Genomic DNA, 21,969 nt, shown 5'->3' with positions numbered 1-21,969 from the left:
CACTTTTAGAGCATTTTGAAATCTTTAAAAGAGTAGGTCGTATCTTGGCAATTTGAAAAGTCTTTTATTTTGGAAGGCATAATCAGAATGACTTGATATTGATATGGTAACATCGTGAGGTTGTATACTGTTGACCTAAAGTGAAATTATCCTGTGGAAACAGCAAAATTCTTTTTAAGAACATTTTGAAATCGTTAAAAAAGTAGGTCGTATATATGCTCAATTTGAAAGGGCATTTATTTTGGAAGGCATAATCAGAATGACTTGATATTGATATGGTATCACTGTGGGGCTGTATACTGTTGATCTAAGGTGGAATTACCCTGTGGAAACAGGAATTTTCCATTTTAGAGCATTTTGAAATTGTTCCAGGATCAAGTCAGATATGGGCATTTTGAAAATGCTTTTATTTTTGAAAGCAAAATCAGAATGACTTGATATTGATGTGGTAACATCGTGAGGTTGTATACTGTTGACCTAAAGTGAAATTATCCTGTGGAAACAGCAATTTTCACTTTTAGAGCATTTTGAAATCTTTAAAAGAGTAGGTCGTATCTTGGCAATTTGAAAAGTCTTTTATTTTGGAAGGCATAATCAGAATGACTTGATATTGATATGGTAACATCGTGAGGTTGTATACTGTTGACCTAAAGTGAAATTATCCTGTGGAAACAGCAAAATTCTTTTTAAGAACATTTTGAAATCGTTAAAAAAGTAGGTCGTATATATGCTCAATTTGAAAGGGCATTTATTTTGGAAGGCATAATCAGAATGACTTGATATTGATATGGTATCACTGTGGGGCTGTATACTGTTGATCTAAAGTGGAATTACCCTGTGGAAACAGGAATGTGCCATTTTAGAGCATTTTGAAATTGTTCCAGGAGCAACTCAGATATGGGCAGTTTGAAAATGCTTTTATTTTTTAAAGCAATATCAGAATGTCTTGATATTGATATGGTAACATCGTGAGGTTGTATACTGTTGATCTGGAGTGGAATTACCCTGTGGAAACAGGAAATTTCCATTTTAAAACATTTTGAAATCACTGAAAGTTAGGTCAATTATGGACAATTTAAAAAGGCTTTTATTTTGGAAGGCATAATCAGAATGACTTGATATTGATATGGTATCACTGTGGGGCTGTATACTGTTGATCTAAGGTGGAATTACCCTGTGGAAACAAGAATTTTTCATTTTAGAGCATTTTGAATCGTTAGAAGATTAAGTCAATTATGGACAATTTCAAAGGGCCATTACTATGAAAGGCAAAATCAGACTGACTTGATATTGATATGGTATCACTGTAAAAAGACTGTGGTTGGAAAGTGTTGATTTAAAGTTCAAATAGTATTTGGAAATACGACTTTTGCTTTTAAGAGCATTATTAAGTCATTGAAAGAGTAGTTCAAAAATGAAGATTCACAGGGCTTTTACTTTGAAATCCAAAATAAGATGGCCTTGATAGTGACAGGGCACAATTAGGGTACAAGGCTGTGTCATATAGATCTAACATTAGAGTTTGTAAAAAAAAAAAAAAAAAGCCTAAATTATATGTTATTATGTTCTTAACATATCTGTTAATTCACTCGAAGTTGGCTTTTATTTTGAAATCCGGTTTCCACATCCATTCCCGTAATACTTTGAATACACAGGGAACGTAAAACAAACTGGAGGCTGGCTTGACTGCAAGTCTCGAATTGGAGGCTGGCTTGACACCAGTGCCGGAGCGCAGCGGGAGCAGGACAGCCTCACAGCCTCAGGATGAATGTACCTGCCGTCATGTTGCTCATCCACTTGACCCACATTCATTTGAAAGGTAAAGACACTTTAATGCATTCAATAGGTTATTTCAATTACTCTTCGTACTTTAAACAGATTCAATTTTTTTTTTATTTTTTGTTCATGTGCCAGCATGTTTGATGGACACGAATATCGAGAAACACGAAGGGGCAAAAAATCTGCGCAGCATTATTTACACTGTTAACTGCAGGATTGAAACCATGCGCTCCCCTTTCAAAGAGTCTCGTCTGTCCTGCAGTGATCTGAGACGGACTGAGGTGTTATTCCTGCCGCAGAGGGTGGAAAAGTCTCAAACACACTGCGAGTGCTCATTTCAGCGTGAGCAGAATGATCTGAGAGAAACAAAACGAACACAGACCCTAAAATTCAGGATGCGATACGGACGCTCTGATAGGCTTGAATTTGCATTGCCGAGAATTTGTGTAAGCGCTAAATTGCTCAACGGGACGAAACTGTATCAACCATTGTGACGAATTAAAGTATGAATGATATTATTTTACGTTTTTCTGATTTTTTTTTTCATCCACTGCAACATGAATGAACATTTCTTCCACAACTTGCCACCCTGAGACTCATCTCATCTCCCACAGCATTAGAAAAGTTTGACTGTGTGATGTTGTCTATAAGCGCCTAATTAACTCTTAAGAAAATCACCACTTCCTAATATGAAGATCAATAAATTATATGTGTTTAATACTGTAGGCTTTGTTTTTTTTAAAAAAAAACAAAAGGGGGACATTAATAATGAGCAGTGCTAACATCATGACGGAGGCATGTGTGAGTCAGGCGGCAAACAAGAGACCACACAACATTCACACTTCAGGAAATTATCAGCTGCATCACTTACAAGAGTTTATTTAATACATGTTTACAGAACGGACCCCATTTTTTACATTTTAATTCAGTGTCCAGGACGCTCTTGAGTTTACTGATTTAATCTATGAGTCATGGATCAACAAGCAGCTGACAGCACAGGTTGCGCCAGTCCTTCCCTCTTTCTGGTCAGGATTATTTTCTGTGTTCAGCTCACCTGCACTACAGATGTTTCCAGTTGTGCAGCCAGGGAGGTTCAACTGCAGAAAATACAGTGAAGCAAGAGCAATAATTCAGCCAGTAGTGAAACCCATTACTGTTTTTACAATTCAGTGTTTTGGGCTAATTTAGGTTTTGAAGTTACAGTGATGTGAATCAGAGGCTCCTCAGCTTATCTCAAAATCATGCTTATTTTTAAAATTTGGAGAAAAAAATCTGCAAATTGAAGAAGTTTTGATTTTATTAATATATTTAATATATTTACAGATATGCATAAAATCATCATTTGAGTATGTATTGGCGTTGATCACCTGATATTTGACCCGTTGGTGACTGAATAGAAACACTCGAGGTGAACAGGCAGCACAGAGGCAGACATGATGTCACTTTGTGTTCTTTCTCCACTGCTCTCTTTATGTGTGAATGTTCCCTCTGCCTCAGACAAAGGTGTGAAATTAAGTCTATCTTTATGGTTATTGGAAGACTCTCGAGACACCGGTATACTGTTTTCTTCCATGACTGCCTGAGTTCTCTCAAATGTGGTCATATTTCAAGTAAAGCAGGCTGTATCTCTCTTTCTATGTTCATCATACACAAAAACAGAACAGAGTGTTGATCCTTTGATGGAAGTGGCCTGTAATTCATCCAACAAACAACTCAGTCACCAACAATTTGAACATGAATTAAAACATGATGCATGCAGTGCGGGATTATACTAAACTCCACAAATTTTGCACGAGTAAGTTCTGGCTTTAAAATCAAAGAGTGAGATCACAAACTTAAAAGAATCGTGCTGTGAATATAACATTTCCATCATCCTGATTTCATCTTTTTTTATATTTCTTGCACTTAGGTTTTTCAGATTATCAAACAAATTTTAATATTGGACAAAAACATGCAGTGCAAATACGAAATGCAGTGTTCAAATGCTGATTTTATTTATTAAGGGGAAAAAGTCGACCTGACCGTGTGTGAAAAAGTCATTACAAGGCATTACGTAAAAAGAATATGATACCAACAATCAAACATGGTGGTGGTATACCACTATAGTGTGACGGTCTGGGGTTGCTTTGCTGCTGGAAGACTTGTTGTAATTGATGGAACCACGAATTCGTCTCTCCAGCAGAAAACCCTGAACAAGAGTGTCCAGAAGCTCGAGAGCACTTGGGTTTTACAGCTGTTTCACGGAGTTGTTCTGACCCTTGAGCCATATTTTGTGCCCATGAGAGGGTTTTCTTTCACAGTCATAGACATAACAGCAGCAACAGTTTATACCAGGGGTGTCAAATGTACAGCCCGTGGGCAGGATGTGGTGTCCAATACAATTATATCCACCCCAGTAGATAATTTTATGTGTCAGTTATTATTGGCCCGTTAGTAAGTGGGAGACTAACTTTAAACCCTGCTGAAAATCCTTGCAGGCAGGGATGGGACTGGCACACCATTCAGCCAATCAATCGGCCATTGTGTGAAGGAAGGAACGGGGCAGACGTTCCAAGACAGCAAGTGTAGTGCTGCAGGTCAAGTACACAGAGAGATGGCAGAACTGCCAAAACCTTTTTTATCTGTAATGTCCTTACTCGTATTGGTAAATAGACTAGTGGACAGGACAAAGGGGTTATATATGAAATATAATGTTTGCAAGTATCTTAAGGACCTCATCATTTTACCTACATTATAACCAATTAAAATATCTTTGTAGAACTATTGCTATATTTTTGCAATTTCTGCCGCCCACTTGGCCAGACCCTTTAACTGGATAAATAAAGGATATATGAAAAGTGCCAAAAACTACATGCTGACAGGAATGTTTGTAGCTCAAGATGAATTATATGAATTATACTGTTCACGAGGGACCATAATTTCACATGTTATGGACCAACGAGTGATTTATAGCTTTTATAGCGATTTTTGGCGGACAATCAATTTTTGGCAAAACACTGGATTCAAATGCAAGCGTGTTGGGAAAAAGTGAAGCAAACTGAGCAGTGTCTGGCTGCATTTCAATGCAAAGCTGAGTGCAGAATTTATAGAATTAGGGGCTGGCTACAGTGATACCTTTTTTTATTTTCAGCTATTTTCTATTGTGGAGGACAAAAGGTTTCAAACTTCTCCAATCCTGTTTTATGACTACTGTTAAAAAAATAAACAAAAATAAAAATAGAAAACTGGACAGTCTGAGCAATGAGCTGCCAGAACTTATTCTGTAATTTTGCAGAGTCACGCTGACAGATTTCCGTTTTTGTAACAGCAGCTTTTTCTTTAACATGTAGAAAAACAGTTAAAAAATTTGACTTCTTTACACAGGAAGCAGAGTTTCACCAGTTTGCCCACTTATGTTTAAAGCAGGCTGTATGTGGCCCGTGATATAAAACGACTGACACCTCTGGTTTCGAAGTACTGAAACAGGCATTCACAAAAAGAAGATGTCACAGCCACATTTCACTTTCTCTTTTATTAGTTGCTGCTTTTAGCTTCAGTCTCACAGTCCTGGCAGCCTGCAGGACCTTCGGTCACTAGGGAAAAGTGAGTATTCCTCGATTGGCGTCAAAGAGGGTTCCACGCTACAAACTTCCCTAAGACTGCTTTGGTTGGTGTCAGATTGCTAGGGCTGCCTGTAGTTTGCACTGAAGATGGCAATTTGCCTCCAAACACCCACTGACTAAACATCAGCAAGCAGTAGTAAATCTTAAAAAGCCTGAAACTTTCCGTAAGCCCTCACTATGCGCCTGTCACACCTTTATTTTAACTATATCGTTTATTTATTGTATATTAGACAATTTTTTTCTTTTTTCTATTATTTTTTTTTATTATTGTCAACTGAATAGAGAATTATCTATTTTCCTTAGCAACCAGTGGTTACTAGGGCGTTACTGACGGGTCTCTATGACCAGGGCTTTAGAAATTGATTTCACAGCAACTGCCAGGAACCTGAAAAACCACATAAAAGTGGTCAGGGAATTTTTGTTGTTTCTACATGAGTGGTGTCAATCATAAGGTTCAGGGGCCTGAATTGATCCTCAAAGACTCAAATCTGGCCCATTTGGAAAATTGGATCAATGTGAGCTGTATGTGGCCCTCAATTTAAGATGAGTTCAGCATCGCTGTTCTACATATTACATAAAGCATGGAAAAAACTTTAAGTGCATTGTTTTTCTTAATATTTATGTTGAAAGTAAATCGTTGCATTGTTTAAATTGCATGTTTTCTATCGCAAATTTTTACAGTACTGTTAATCACTATTATTAAAACTGTGGATCAGGGCCCACATTTTCTGACATGACACAAAGAAAACGGGGATTCGGTTTAACATACCAACACTATGAGCCTTAAAATTCCCTATTTGGAGAGCTCACTCATTAAGTCAGGTAACTTTACTTACACTGTAAGTGTACATAGCAACAAGATCACATAAACAAAGATTAAAAAAAAACATGACAGTAACCATTTAAATGAGATAACAAAATAAAATTGTATAAACGCCCTGGGTTAAATTTATAAAAGGGCTTAAATAAAAAAATCAATTAGAAAATTAAATGCACAAATAAAATCCAATGTAATGGAAACATGGTTTGACAAAACCACGAAGCATCTCAGGCTTGACTTGTGTTTGCGTTTGATTTAAAATTGCGAATCACTGGACCGGTTCTTATGTGGGAAGACAGATTATTCCAGAGCCCAGAAGCAACAGCAGAGAAAGCTTGCCTCGGCACGTTTTTTAGGAGAGAGGAGACCACTGAGAGAAGTTTTCGGGAGGATGACCTCAATGAACTGAAGGGAAATTGGGGAATTAAAATATCCATAACATATTGTGGATCTGATCGGCAGAGGGCTTTAAAAACTGTGACGTCTTTTCTTTATTCCCTGGTCAGTCACATTCACTTGCATTCCATTGAATGTGTTTTCGTTTTTTATGCTTAATGTGCAAAAAAACAACAATAAAAGCTGGTGGATCTAGCTAATCATTACACATTAATAATAAATGATTAATAAACCACGTGTGCACTGGCCCTGTTCTCTGGCACAGTGGGTTTGAAGTAAAACCTTGACTCGTTGTTTACATCTGTATTCTGATGAGAGCGAGGACATTCAAAGTGAATGTCAGCATTTTTTCCTCACTGTGTCATGTTGTGAAGTGACGAGTTTGGACCCAAAATGCAGACTCACAAGTAAATACAAAAATTCAACAAAATATAAAAGGTAGGGATGGACCAACCTGATATTACGTATCAGTCAATGTAATCCGATCCATTAAATATCACAAAAATATTTCACAAAACTTGCGACATGGCGTAGCCCAACTCGTGACCTCACGTCGGAGCGGTATGCGTCACGTGATAGAGCAGCTGTGGCGTGCGAGACATGTCGGCGGTCTGGTTGAGCATTTGTATTTTATAATCAATGCAACTGTTTTTTTTTAAATATCTTGCTGCATTTTGTATAAGTTCATACTCAAGTTTTAAAAAACAAAACACTAAAGCTATTCTGTTATACCTGTATGCAAAAAAATACACTGCACCCAAAGTTCAGCAATACTGATCAATCTAATAAACCTACACCATCCTCCCTATTCTGATATTTTAAAGAGTACTTGGGGGAAATATTAAACAACAATCAACTTCCAGCAAAAAAACATAAGGAACTACCCACCACCCTCTGCCTCATCGTAATCAACTTTAATTTAATGCATGTGTAAAACAAATGCACGGAAATCAATAATTTTTCTACAGTAATTAAATAGATTCAACACCTTTCTTCAACAGAATTGCAGACTGCACAGATGGTACCTTCCCAAAGGAAAAAAGAGTACATATCCTACTAACTATTAGACTTAACAGTTACTATATACAGTAATGGACTTATTTACATTTTACATCACATGAAAACTTTGGTTGTAAGATTCAGATAATTATTTATTAAAAGCTCAACATTTTAAATGAGAATAAGAAAGAAAAGTATGTCTTTGTGCCCCCTTTCCCCTGTTGATGCCCTACCTGCCCCCCCGGCAAAACTTTGCTAGACCCGCCCCTGCACAGTTACCAGCCGTCAGCTACACGTAGAAAGTAATATTAAATAAATTCTAACAACAGATTATCAAGCTTAAACGTGCTTCTGTTATTCAGCCGCTGGTTTCCTCTTTCTGGTGCGAAGTGGGCGATGAACAAACAAGAGAGGCGGACTCGCAACAGAAAAGCCGATCAACTGATCATTGATCAGTTTCATGATTTCAAGTAGCAACAGGAGAGGGAGAGAAGAAGAGGCAGTCGCTCTATATATCGGTTGTTAAGCTTAACGTGGGAATGCTTACAAACACATATTTCTGCTAAGTACTCTTTAAAATACCAGAATAGGGAGGATGGAGTAGGTTTATTAGATTGATCAGTATTGCTGAACTATGAAATATTTTGGGTGCAGTGTATTTTTTGCATACAGGTATAACAGAATAGCTTTAATGTTTTATTTTTTAAAACTTGAGTATGAACGTATACAAAATGTAGCAAGATATTTAAAAAAAAACAGTTGTATTGATTATAAAATACACTAAGATAAGATAAGATAAGATAAGATAAGATAAGATAAGATAAGATAAGATAAGATAAGATAAGATAAGATAAGATAAGATAAGATAGAACTTTATTAATCCCTCGGGTGGGTTCCTCTGGGAAATTCGATTTCCAAAAAAGCACAGCACCGACAGAAGTTACAGAGTTACAGAATATTATATATATATATATACACACACACACACACACACATATATAATACAGAGACAATATAAATAAAATATACGAAGGGGATAAATAGAATAAATAGGAATAAAAAATAAAAATAAAAATACAAGTGAATTGCACATTTCAAGTATTGAGGTCTATTGCACTGTTGACTATTTACAAAAGTATTGCACAAAAGGTATTGCACAGTGAGGTGAAGAGGCACTACAGCTTAGTTGTTCCCCCCTCCTTTGTCCTCCTGTTTCCCCTCCCTCTCCCCTCCAGAGAGGAGTTAAACAGTTTGATGGCGTGTGGGACAAAGGAGTTTTTAAGTCTGTTAGTTCTTGTCTTGTCACTATATCGGATTCATATCTGTATCAGCAGATATCCAAATTTATGATATCGGTATCGGACGTAAAAAAGTGGTATTGTGCCATCTCTAATAAAAGGCAACAAACTCTGGAAAACTAGAAACACTAGGAGGGGATGGTGACTAATGCTCTGTCAAGGGACAAAGAGAGACTCAGAAAGTAAATGTAGAGGCAGGTGATTAGAGGAAGAGGAGACACATGGGCACACAGCTAAACTGAATACACTTAATGTCACAAAACAGAACACGATGAACACAGGACAACAGACAGAAACTGAAACTGAGGCACACAAACTTCACAAAAGGGAAAATAAACATGGATTCACCACTGACTAAACATGGTACGTGGAACACAGGGGAGGCATGATAACGGATACACAAAGACTACAAAAAAAAATAAGAAGACCCGAGAACAAATATTAAACAGAGGAATTACAACTATAGTAAGAAGCAAAGCCTCAGAATATTAAATAACCCAAAATCAAGAGCCCAAACACATAAACGCTGGCTCCAGAGCCATGACACACTGTGAGTGCTAATCTGTAGCTGGTTAACAGATTTACTATACATACAAAACACCCACAGTTTGAGACTGTGAGCAGAGACAAACCCAACCTCAGAGGTCATGACTTAGAGAACTACTAGTGCTGGGCTCAAGCCTAGAAAAATGGGAGAGTTGCTTCAGGAGGGGCATACGGTGTAAACTCAGTGCCAATTCAAACATGCAGATACATGTGCTGTGGAGACCCCTGGAGAAATAAGGGATCAGCAAAATAAAATATCTTGTCAGTTTTCAAGAATAATTTCATAACTCGTAAGCAGTGTTGGTCAAGTTACTTGAAAAAAGTAATCAGTAACTAATTACTGATTACTTCCCCCAAAAAGTGATCCTGTTACTTTACTGATTACTTATTTTCAAAAGTAATTAATTACTTAGTTACTTTTTAAAAACACGATTTACAACCTGAATAATAATAATGGATACTTTATTGATCCCCATGGGGAAATTACTTGTTTTTCTCTGCATTTGACCCATTCACTCAGTGAAGCAGTGGGCAGCCCACTAAGCAGGCGCCCGGGGAGCAGTGTGTAGGGACGGTACCTTGCTCAGGGGTACCTCAGGGTAGCCGTTAAGTGGATTCGAACCGCCGACCTTCCGATCATGGGGCGACCACTTTACCTACTGAGCTATCCCTGCCCCTATAGGTGATAAAGCGATAGATCTTTCAGCCCAATTCTACTTTTTCTACATAATCCATCATACAAAATGTAATCAAATGGAAAAGTCTCTTTTTTTAAACTTGTTTTATCAGTTTTAATCTTTTAACTTTATGCATCAAGTAAAAATTTAATTATATGCAACATTCTCTGACTTGAATAAATTAGTTTAACATTTAAACCTATTTTCTACACATTCCAGCACATAAAATAAAATATTTTTTGTGTTTGCACTCAGTCTTTCAAATAGATGCAAGTAAAACACAGCAGAAAATAAATAAAGTCAAAGACTCAGAGGTCCTGTTGCTCTATTTTCACCTGTAAAGCAGGACCTTTACCCTGGTGCAGGTGTGCCGCGGTCAATGGAAGAATCCGTGAGTTTCTCTGCGAGTTTCCCATTACGTCATAGCGCACTAGGTGCTTGCTCGGAAGTTTAGCGTTTTTTTTCGCTGTAAAAAGAAGTTTTCTTCCCAGGCACGATGGACGCTAATGTTTTTGTCACTTTTTATGGAATCAAACTCAAAGTAAGGTCAGTACTTCCAAGCTTTAAACACTGCACGCTCATACTCTCTCCTGCACTCGATATATGATCCATTGTTGATCTGCACACAGCTGTTGTCACTACGTCACTGTCATGAGACATTCTCGCAAAAAATCACGGTTTTAGTAACGCAGTAACGCAGCGTTCCCACGGGAAAGTAACGGTAATCTAATTACCGTTTTTGCAATAGTAATCCCTTACTTTACTCGTTACTTGAAAAAAGTAATCAGATTACAGTAACACGCCCATCTCTGCTCGTAAGCAGTGTGACATATTATCCATTCTTGAGCTGTTGTCACGAACGTCGCACTTGCTTACATCATTGTCATGAGACACTCACAAAAAAATCATGGTTTAAGTAACGAAGTAACGCTTATTACCTTTTTTGCAATAGTACTAAGTGAATATGACAAGAACAATAAAAGTTTTTAGATAATTGATAGGGAGTTTCTGAGGAAAGAAAGATGGGTCACAAATGTGCCTGTTTTCTTGCTGAAACTTTGAGAACTGCTTTGATTAACAAAAAAAGTATTTTGAAATATTCACGTGTCTGTTTTTACACAGAGTTCTGCTAAACAGCTATCACTGATATTCCTTTAGCATTTAGTATAACGTGTGTACATACCGGAGCATTGAACAGCTTAAGGACCCAAATGTGTTTCTCAGGACTGTGTTTTACATCCAAAAAAGGCAATAAAATCATGTATTTTAAGGTTGAAATGCTGCACATGTTTTATGAGGTAATAATGTTACGTTAGGAAATTACATTAGGAGACAAGAACACTCTGGGTTTTGGGACTTTAACGGTTTATCTCTGCACTCTGATTCTTGTTTATCATCAGCATGAACAAGATGAGACTTTGGCCTGTTTGAATAATCCCGGTAATTGTTTCAAGCCCACAGAACATCAGGTTCATTGTTCATTAGATAAAAACTATTTTACATGTTTCTGCAGATTGATTCATTTCTGCCCTGCTGTTAATATTGGTTAAGCATTTTAACAGTGTGAGTTTCCGACCTTAATATTTTTCTTCAGTATCATGATCAAGCAAACAGAATGAGGCTCTAGTGAGCAGCTGCCATGATTAAACAATGGTAATAACAGATGATAAGTAATGATAAATGGTAAATTAAGCCCCAGCAGTGCTGTTTTGCTTTATTTTCCCCATCCCTGTTCCTCTTAATCAAAGCAGGTAACACTTGATCTATTTTGTGTAGAAGAAGAGACAAAGTGACAAATGCAGAAAAAGCTGATATCTGTCACTGGGATAGCCCAGAGAGATTTCTGTGTTTGTTGAACCAGCTAACGCTAAGAAAGCCTGTGGGTTTGTCACTCTTGGTTTCCAGTATACCTCTTTGGTATGAAAAAAAAATTAATACAAACTGCTGAAGCTCAAACTGAGCAGCAGAATGTGGGAATAAAGGTGATTTGAGGGACTTTGAATGTGGCACAGTTGTTCGTGTTGGTCTCAGAATTTTCCCACACAACCATCTTTAGGGTTTACGGAGGATGTTCCAAAAAAGAGGAATAAAAAAATCCTGTGAGCGGCAGTGCTCTAGGGTCTTGTAAATGTCAGAGGTCAGAGGAGAATGGCTAGACTGCTGTGAGCTGATAGGAAAGCAAATGTAATACAGAGTGGTTTTTGAAAAAAGAAAACAGGGACCACACAGCTAAGAACAGAAAATTAGGCTCTAATTTGCACAGGCTCACCGAGACTCAAAAATCCCAACCCCCTGGTCGCCCCGTGGCTCAGGGGGTTGGGATTTTTGAGTCTCGCATCTGTAACCGGAAGGTCGCCGGTTCGATCCCCGGGCTCTCTGTCCTGGTCGTTGTGTCCTTGGGCAAGACACTTTACCCTACCGTTTACTGGTGTTGGCCAGAGGGGCCGATCGCTTCTGTCAGTCTGCCCCACGGCAGCTGTGGCTACAGCTGTAGCTTGCCTCCATCAGTGTGTGAATGTGAGAGTGAATGAATAGCGGCATTGTAAAGCGCTTTGGGTGCCTTGAAAAGCGGTATATAAATCCAATCCATTATTATTATTATAGGCTGATAGGTCTCAGTTTCTGCTGAAACATTTGAATGTACGGTCAGAATTCATGCTCCAGGCTGCTGCTAATGGTATAATAGTTTGATGGTTATTTTCTTGGCACGCTTTGGCCCCATCAGTGCCAACTGAACGTTGTTTAAACTCAACAGCTCCTGAGTGTTGTTGCTGTCCCTTCATGTGTATCCATCAGCTGATGGCAGCAGGATAATGCACCATGTCAAATCATCTCAAACGGGTTTCTTGAACATGGCGATGAGTTCACTGTACCCAAATGACCTCCACAGCCCCCCAGATCTCAGCTCAACAGAGCATCAAGAATGTGCAGCCAAAAATCTGCAGCTAATAACCCCGTCTGAAAGAAATACTTCAAGACAGAAGATGGAAAAAAGCACTAAAAAGCCAATGTATATTTAGGTTTGATTACTGGTAAATCTAGTGGACGGGGAAAAAAACATGTAAAAGACGGAACATTTTGTGATTTTTTTTTTTTTATGTCAGGAAAAGGTCTGCATTCAGTTATTCATGTTTCTTTACAACAGGCAAAAAATAAATAAAAATAATGAGGAATTTCTTTCTGGTTTGTTTTAAAGTACATCATGCTAACTAAAGAGTCATGTGTCTGACTCACTGTGAAAGACCTTAAAATAAATGAATTCTCTGATCAGACACGATGGTTTACAAGTCGTTATGTGTGGGACACAGATGCAAAAGAAAAAAAGCAGTCTAGTCAAAGATTTAATGATACCTTTGATGGATTTATTAGGGGTGTTTTTGAAATAGTTTTTAAAAATACACAGAAAACCCTCAGATTGATGAATTCTTTATGAATTTCATGATTAAATTTGGTCTGCACCTGACGTTTTTGTTGCCTAGAGCTGCACGAGTTGATCTCTCCTAACTCACAGGTATCAGTGCAATATTATCAGCCCATTTTCATTTCTTTTAAATATGTTTTTGCATTATTTTCATTTTTGTTGTGTATTTTAATTCTTATCTGGATAAATTTGCACCTTCTTCTTATATTTTCCTCTCCCTTTCTCAGCTCTGGAGACCAGCTGGGTGGAAGAAGGGGTTAGATGCCCTCTTGGCCAATTCCCATGTGGAAACACGAGTGAGTGCCTCCCTCAAGTTTTGCAGTGTAATGGACACAAAGACTGTCCCAATGGAGCTGATGAGAGACAGTGTGGTAAGTGTGAGCCAGTGTAACAGTGGTTATAAATGACCAAAGGCAGTATTTACTTTTAAGGGAATAGTATGTTGTTTATATTGACTTTATTATATTTTCTTATTTTTTAATATAAGTTAGAATTTTTAAATAAACTTTAGATGTTTGTAGCTCGCATTTTATGAAACGCTGAACTAATGAAATGAAGATTTGGCCTTATTTAACCTTACATGAGTCGAAAATTCACATTTTAACCTGTGATTTCACTTCATAACTGTCTTTCTTTCAAGGTGACACTAAAAGTTTTAGCAAGACAAAGAGAACGACAAGCCCAGTCAGAAATATCCTGTAGTATAATATTATACAATAAGTTTAAGGTATTCATGTTTAGTTATTTATAAATCAGTGCCTGTTGTCCATTACCTACTCCTACTTTTTTTTTTTGTACATTTCAAAACAAAGGAATAAATAATATAAACAGCATTCAATAGTAGCATTAACGACTAGCAGGTTGTTTAGTGATCATGTACAATCCCTGCTTCCTGGTCGAAACTACACTGCATTCATTAAGGATCTTGTCTTCTCTTTTGTGTTTTATTGTGTTGGATCTTGTTCTATTTAATATAAACAACTGTCTAAAAATAGTCAGTGATCACCATGGGCTTCTCTGGGTTTTTATTACCCCTGTTCATCTGCAGCACATTTTAAAGCTCAGTTTTTAAAACCTAACGATGTAACTACAGCTGTTCGCGGTTTGCCTGACACCAAATATTTGAATGGGTCAGAAAAGAATCACTTTGAGGCTAACAAAGATTTGAGTGAGTACATGAATGTGAGGATCAGGACTTTTTCATAGCGAGTAATCTAAAACGTGCAGCAGTATATTAATGGCTAACCCTGTGCTGTCGATGTATCTCAGATGTTGACCTGACTGAAGTTTGGAAGCTTCTTCCTGACGTGCGATTGCATTTGTTTCCACCTATCGGGAACTCTCACGTTAACTTTTATTGGAAATAAAATCTATGGGAAAAAGTTAGCAGTTATACTCCAGTGTCGCTGTGCTAATGTGTTTATGTTATCCTAACCATAGCTGTGTAGAGAGATTCTGGGTTCAAATCCCGGACGAGCCCCCAATTATAAATATCAACACTTCACCAAGTTCTTTTGATTCCTCAGAGGCATCTAATGGAAGACAAAACACTGCTCAGTAGAATGTTTAACACTTTATTACTTCTAGAAGGGAGATGCGTCCTGCATGACACTCTGCCACGGATCTCAAAATGGTGGTGTGCCACTAACAGTTTTATTACAGAAGCTCTCTCATTCTAGTCTAAACAACAGTGTCTCAGTAACTTTCCTCTAGAGATGGTCCCCTCTTATCTACATTTTCCCAGGGAAGCGTGAGCGAGAGGCTACAGCTTTCTACTCCCCAAGGACACGTGGTCTCATGCCTTTATTTTTCAGGGTTGTGTCCACTTAATACTACACTATATAACTTTATAACAGTTATTATTAATAAGAAGCATAGCATTATTGAGGCACTACAAATTATTTAATCCCAACACTAGCAACCACGTAGCACACCACCATATGCTAGCTAGCCCACCATCGGTAACCCTAAAAATGTCACTGCTGTTTAGTTTTCCTTCTTCATTTATATCCGAAGTGAATGCAGAGCTATATGTTTTAATTTTTCTCAGTCAGAACATGGTATATCATCTTAAATAAAAACTAGCAAGCTAACTCCCCACTAACTTCTAACTCTGTTAAACTTCATAATCCTGTTTTTCATGGATGCCTGGATGTTAAATTTGATAGTTACACCTGGTTAGGCAGACATGCTGATCATTTTATTAAAGATGAAAGAATTTTGACGGCTTTTAACTCTCAGTCATGCTGTAGCGTTTGTTTGAGAACTGAAGGGCTTTTGGACCTGGAAATAGCTAATGATGTCATATTTAACAGGCAGATTCCCTTTAAGGTAAATACTGCTTCTTCTTAAAGTGTTAAGAAGCACTAAAAGAGTGCAAAACCTTATATAGTTGGAGTTTGCACTCTTGTAGTGCTTCTTCTTAACACTTTGACCTTCAGATCAATCTATTGCCCCTAAAAAGAGAGTCAGTGATCAAATATGAAATATTTTAAAACTTCATACAATATTATTGTTGAGAATTCACACCACACTTGTAAGAATCGTAGTTTCTAGGTTATAAGCTTTTGGTCAGTTTTCAATCAATAAAGCTGATCTTGAATACCTTAGTTTTCATTCAAAATTTTGAGGTACAGACAGCATGGTAGTCTTGCAGCAAGACTACTTGAAACAGGAGAAAAGCTGTTACACAAGAAGTACTGTAGAAGGGCGTCGATCAAGCATCAGGTCTGGTGTGTACTCCTTTGTGGGAGGAGGACCAGGACTACCAATGCCAGAGTCACACAAAATGACCTCAGATGGGATACTCATGTGCATATTTCTGACTAAACTGTCAGAAACAGAGTCCATGAGGATGGCAACGGGTCCTGACTTCCTTTATTCTGGCCTGTTGCCGCAGCCCAGCATTATGCATTTCAGTTCTCATTCACTAGAGATATACCTCTCCAGACCTTCACTTACCCCCTGCCATTGAGTGTCATAAATAAAGCAGTGAAGGAACTTCTGTTTGTTATACATCGATAATTAGGAGTGACATGCGCCTTAAACAAAAGAACCCTTCTTTTCTTTGGTGGGACTACAGACCAAATCAAGCCTCACTTTCCTACAACCTCTCTTGGGCCTCGGAGTATTAGCCACTGGATCAAACTCTCATGACAGTCTTCCTGCAACTGCAAATCAACCAGCTGAGCATGGGCACGAAGACTGTAATCCTGACAATCTCCAAAGCCTCAGAAAAAGACTGAAGCCAAGAGCCAAGAGTAATTTTCCAAAAGAAACATCCCGTTTTTGCCAGTTTTAGAGAACTAATCTGTTTCAAATTACCATTCAAGACCAGGGTCATCATCTGTTGGATATTACCTCTATTGTGTAAAAGAATACTATAAATGTTACCATGACATCCGAGAATAATCTATTTCTTTTAATTAACAGTCGAGAGTCGCTACGCCATTCAAATATTCATCAGTCATTGTCAATTAAAATGCCAATGTGTTTGTAACTATTTCGTAAACACTCCCTAGGATGCTTGTTTTAGCATTAGTCCCACGGTAAACATGAGTTAGTATTTTTTTGTTTTTTTTTGTTTTAATCATTTAAGCCCTTTTTATGAAACGTTTTCATTTCTGCAGAGCATAGTTTTCTCATCACCCAGGTCAAGAAGGAGCGCAAATTAGTTTCAGTCTGTCTGCGAGGGCATGCTAGTTATCAGAAATCCACTCTGTGTTATATTACTTCTCCATTCTTGTCATCTGCCTCACCACCACACTATGCAACACTGCCATAACGATGACAAGCACAGCAGTAAAGAAGTTCACTTTGTGCACTTTATCAATCTTCTTTTTTTTTTAATTTTCTTAGGAAAATTGGAACAGCAAAAGTACAGTATATAAGCCAAAAATGGAGTCTGTACAATGTTAACAAGCTTGAAAGTGAATATTTGGTATGAACACCTTTGTTCTTCAATACAGCCTGAACTCTCTTAGACAAGCTCTATTGTAATTTCTTCAGGAATCGTGCTCCATGGTGCGTTTTTACCATTATCATGCTCAAAAGTGAAGCTACTGCCAATCAGACACTTGACACAGACCAGTTGGTATTCAGGCTGGATCAGAATCTGATGGTACTGATGATACGTGAATTCCATCAATTTTGACAGGAGTTGTACCTCTCTCCTGACCTCCTCCATACACAGACCAGACCAGACCAATTAAAGATATCAAATTCATATTCATCACTCCATAAGACCTGTTCCCACTAATTTTCAGTCCAGTTCTTGTGTAATTTGCACAAAAGTATAGGTATTCTTTATTTAAGTAGAAGTTAAAAAGTACTGAAGTGCTTTTACTTCTTTACTTTATACAAGTTCAATCTGCTCTGAAATGTACTCAAAGAAGGAAAGTAAGTACTTTGTTGAAGGACATCATAAATCTAACCAGTTTATCCTGCACACTGTTTGTTTTGCAGATCGTTTCAGAAAACTTTCAAAAATTACCTGCCAGTTAAAAAATGTTTATCCCTTTTTTTGTTCGCTCTGCTTCTGTAAGTACTGAAGAAGTACTGCAACTAGAAGACAGAAGGACATCTGCACCAGTTCCAGATCGTTCTGCCCCCATGACAAAAGTACTATGAAGCTCTTTTTCATTTCCTTTTTATGCGATAATCCCTGGTAATGATTGCACCCATAAGATTTCTGTGTTTTTGTTCCCCGTTATTTACACTAGGCTCAAATCACTTTCATGCACATTGTGACCAGCTTCTAGTAAGAAATTACCTGAAGATCTAATTCAGGTTTTTTGTGCTAAGTTGTATGTTACCTGTAGACACAGAAGTGGTTCATCCCTTGAGTCAGGTGCTTTTTATATGATTGAATGATTTATGGGTGGCTTAACAAACAAATATTTCTCTGAAAATGGTCATATACAAGGACTGGACTGAAAACGATTGAAAAAGCAGACAATGTCCAAAGAGAAACTTTGAAAGACCGTTAAAAAAAAACAAAAAAAAAACAAGAAATCTGTCTCCTTGGAACATTTTTACACAGCACTGTGATAATGATTGGCATATTTTGTATGTTTCTTAAAGAGAAGCTTGATAACAGATTAGGGTTTTTTGTTAGTAGCTTTAGAAAGATGTAGCTATGGTAGATGAGGCTTTAGAGTTCATTTTGTGAAAAAACTGGGATAAAATCGTTTCAAAAAAGTAGCTCAGTCCCATAAAACAGAAAATATTGCTCCATCATTGCTGTTCCTCATCGGTACTGATTTGTCAAAGCTGTTTCTGATTTGTGGGCACTTATAGCTCCCAGTATAGCATTAGGGATGCGTTTAAAATGCTTATAATGTTCCAAGGATATGTCAGGTCATTTGACACAGTATAATGCTTATACTCTGGTGGTGACTTTGTGGTGAGGTGGGTCAACACATACGCCTAACATGCAACAGATTCCTGATTTGCGACTGGGAGTAGACAAACCCAGCGTCAGGCGGTCACGAGCTAATGTACTCCTAGCGCCGTTCCCAAGCCAGGAAAAATGGGAGAGTTGCATCGGGAATGGCATCCGGTTTGGATCCATGTACTGTGGTGATTCGTTTGAAAAGAAGGGAGCAGCTGAAAGTACCCATAATGCTCATGTGCTGGTGATGCCAGTGTAGGAAAACCTTGATAAACTATCATTACTATCCAGTCAAGTGAATTTAACTCTTTGTTCTTTGCTTTGGCAGGGGACAACATCGGATGGGCAGATTTATTTGCCCGCACACTACAGAAGACTAACCCTGTGGACCAGTACTTCCTCAATGAGTGTTGTAAGTGTGTGTGTGCACATTAATACACCCCGGGGTAGAAATATGGGACTCTCCACCATTTGACCCTAGAACTGAAAAAGCTTCTCGGATGAGAGGTGAAACCAACCTAAAGAAGTCCAGACGCTTTTCTTTGCAAGCTCCTTAGACTACGATGACCTGGATGACTGAGAACCTTCACAGATACATTAATACATGTAGACCACAGAGAGACATGATACAAATGATCAAAGAAGGAAAATATGATCAGTTTTTGACATCAGCTAGCAAATAATACAAATGATGTGACCTAGAAAAGAAAAAGTTGCCCCACCAAAGATTAATGGACAGCAATTAGCAAATTCTGACAGCTGGATACGACAGCACACGACTCACAGAATTGACTGTTATGTTGACACTGAGGGAGAACTGTGTTGGGCTCTGGAGAAAAACAAATGCCATGTTTTCATTCGACAAATAATTTTCAATGAGCCTCTAAATAAAAAACAATGTGTGTGTGTAGTATTGCAGGAGTTTCCAGAGAGCTGTGACTGCATACAGACAGATGTTGAGTGTGTGGAGGTCAGCCTGCAGGATGTTCCGTCGCTCTCGCCAAATGTTACCTGGCTGTAAGTGTCCTTTGACTCCAAGCACTCTGTCCTCTTCAAGTGATTTGTTATTTTGTAGGTTAGGTTATTACAAGCTGTAACGGCTTGGCAGGTAACAACAGCCCATGTCATTGTGGGTGTGTCACCGTGGCAAAATATGGCCTTGAAGACAGCTATACGCCAAGAACAACAAAAGAGGTAGTTTTGAGTACTCAAAGGTGTTTCTCTGTCTGTCACAGTCCCACAACCATACATGGTACAGCCACAAAGGTTTACAGGTTTGGAGAGCCCATGGATACTGACTAAATGGAGAAAAACCTCTCTGCATGTCTCTAAAGAAAAGAAAAAGAAAAAAAAAAAAATATATATATATATATATATCATTAATCTTGCTTTTCTCATTCCATCAGCTCAATTGCTTGTTACTGTAATAATTTATTGATCCATTGATTTGAATACTGAAGATAAAAGTTTAAAAAATTGAGATTGAAAAGTTGAAAAGATTTTTATTTATATTTTAGATCTATATTAAAATATTGAAGCACAGTTTAATATCCTGGGGGGAAAAATAGGGTATGATTGTCAGCAGACTAATTACAAAAGTTATACTGAGCCTTGTGTGAATTGCAGCTACAGTTCTTTCAAAAATCGCATTCACTTATTTTTATTAGTCAGTGCCAAATTAAATTTATATATATTATACATATTTCTGCATGCCTGTAGTTTGTGTGATGGTTTATTGCACATAACGTGTCAGACATTTCATCGCTTTCTCTCCGTTTTTTCCTCTTTGTGCAAAACGTATGTTTGTGTTTTTCTTACAGCCACATTTGATGGGTTGTGTTACAGGTCCCTGAGGAGCAATGAGATCCGAGTGTTGTCCGATTTTGTTTTCTCAGAATACTCTGCCCTGGAGAGACTGTGAGTATTTTTATGCTGCCATCCTTGTGTTTTTGTTTTTTCGCTGTCTGTTTCTGGGCAATTTAGTTTTTAGTAATGGCAAATGTCAAATCACTTTTATTTGATTTTATCCTTCCTTTAGAATCTGTAGTAATAGTAGCTCAGAAATGACAACGGCTCAAGGAGTGTATTGATTTCTACACTTTTAATACACGTTTTCATTTAGTAGTTTGGTACAGCGGCCTTATAGTGTGACATACTGGACCTGAGCATCCAGTTTTTCCAGTAAATGACTGTTCCATCTACTTGTCTGTTGACAAGAAGATACATTTTCTGTGTTATTTCTTAATAATTATGTAATAAAGGGTAACAATAATATTTCTCTTACAGGTGAAAATAGGATTTTAAGAGCATATGAAAGTTTTCTGTTTTTCCTATTGTCTCAAACATAGTTTGAAATAAAAGAGCATTTGTTATTTTTATTCTGTTCTGTTTTCAGGTTTCTGCAGAACAACAGCCTCCACTTCATATCTAAGCATACATTCAGCAGTCTGCACAATCTAAAGAGGTTGTAAGTATCCTGCCTCGTTTCCCCTGAAGCAAGTGTATTAATTTTGTTTTCCTTCAGTTCTCTTTTGTGTTACAGGTCAACTTCAATTAATTTTTTTTAACCTGAGTAGTACTTATTTCTTACATGGAGAAAAGCAGTTGTAATTTGTGTTTTGACTCCAGGCTTTTCTGTGGAGTCTGTGGGAATGAGCAAAGCTGTGCATTTAAAAAAAAAAAAAAAAAGAGAGAGAGAGAGAGATTTAGTTTATGAAATGTCAACAAATAAAACTGTGGAAAAAATGCCATCATTTATTTAAACTGTCTAAAGATGACTTCAATTTTTGTCTGACCAAGAATCATACCCAAAACTACGGGTATGTCCTATGATTATACCTTTGCTGTATTTTGTTACTTTCAAATGTAGTCATTATAGTTGCCTTTTTTTATGACCAAACTTCTTGTGCTTTTCATGCTTTCTCTCAGGTTTCTCAGTGAGAACTTAATCTCCTTCCTCAGTCCCGGTGTGTTCGGGGATCTAAATCAATTGGAGTGGCTGTAAGTAACTCAAAAGCATACAGATGTGCACTTTCAATA

General features: G+C 37.7%; 1 protein-coding gene across 1 annotated transcript in view; it reads left to right on the top strand.

The window, feature by feature from the left end:
* Positions 1-1,717: 1,717 nt before the first annotated feature.
* The window catches only part of rxfp2a (relaxin family peptide receptor 2a), a gene marked incomplete at its 3' end in the record, with an annotated part of 47,496 nt that continues 27,244 nt past the window's right edge, over positions 1,718-21,969 (top strand). Inside the window, 7 exon segments of the mRNA XM_080867062.1 lie at positions 1,718-1,819; positions 13,766-13,909; positions 19,259-19,342; positions 19,842-19,947; positions 20,776-20,847; positions 21,326-21,397; positions 21,859-21,930. Coding sequence (XP_080723188.1) covers positions 1,765-1,819; positions 13,766-13,909; positions 19,259-19,342; positions 19,842-19,947; positions 20,776-20,847; positions 21,326-21,397; positions 21,859-21,930 — 605 coding nt within the window. The 5' untranslated portion in view covers positions 1,718-1,764.

Source organism: Rhamphochromis sp. 'chilingali', assembly GCF_963969265.1.
Source record: "Rhamphochromis sp. 'chilingali' genome assembly, chromosome: 19".
Taxonomy (NCBI): domain Eukaryota; kingdom Metazoa; phylum Chordata; class Actinopteri; order Cichliformes; family Cichlidae; genus Rhamphochromis; species Rhamphochromis sp. 'chilingali'.
Note: the sequence above shows the minus strand (reverse complement) of the source record. Positions and strands in the feature narration are given on the sequence as shown.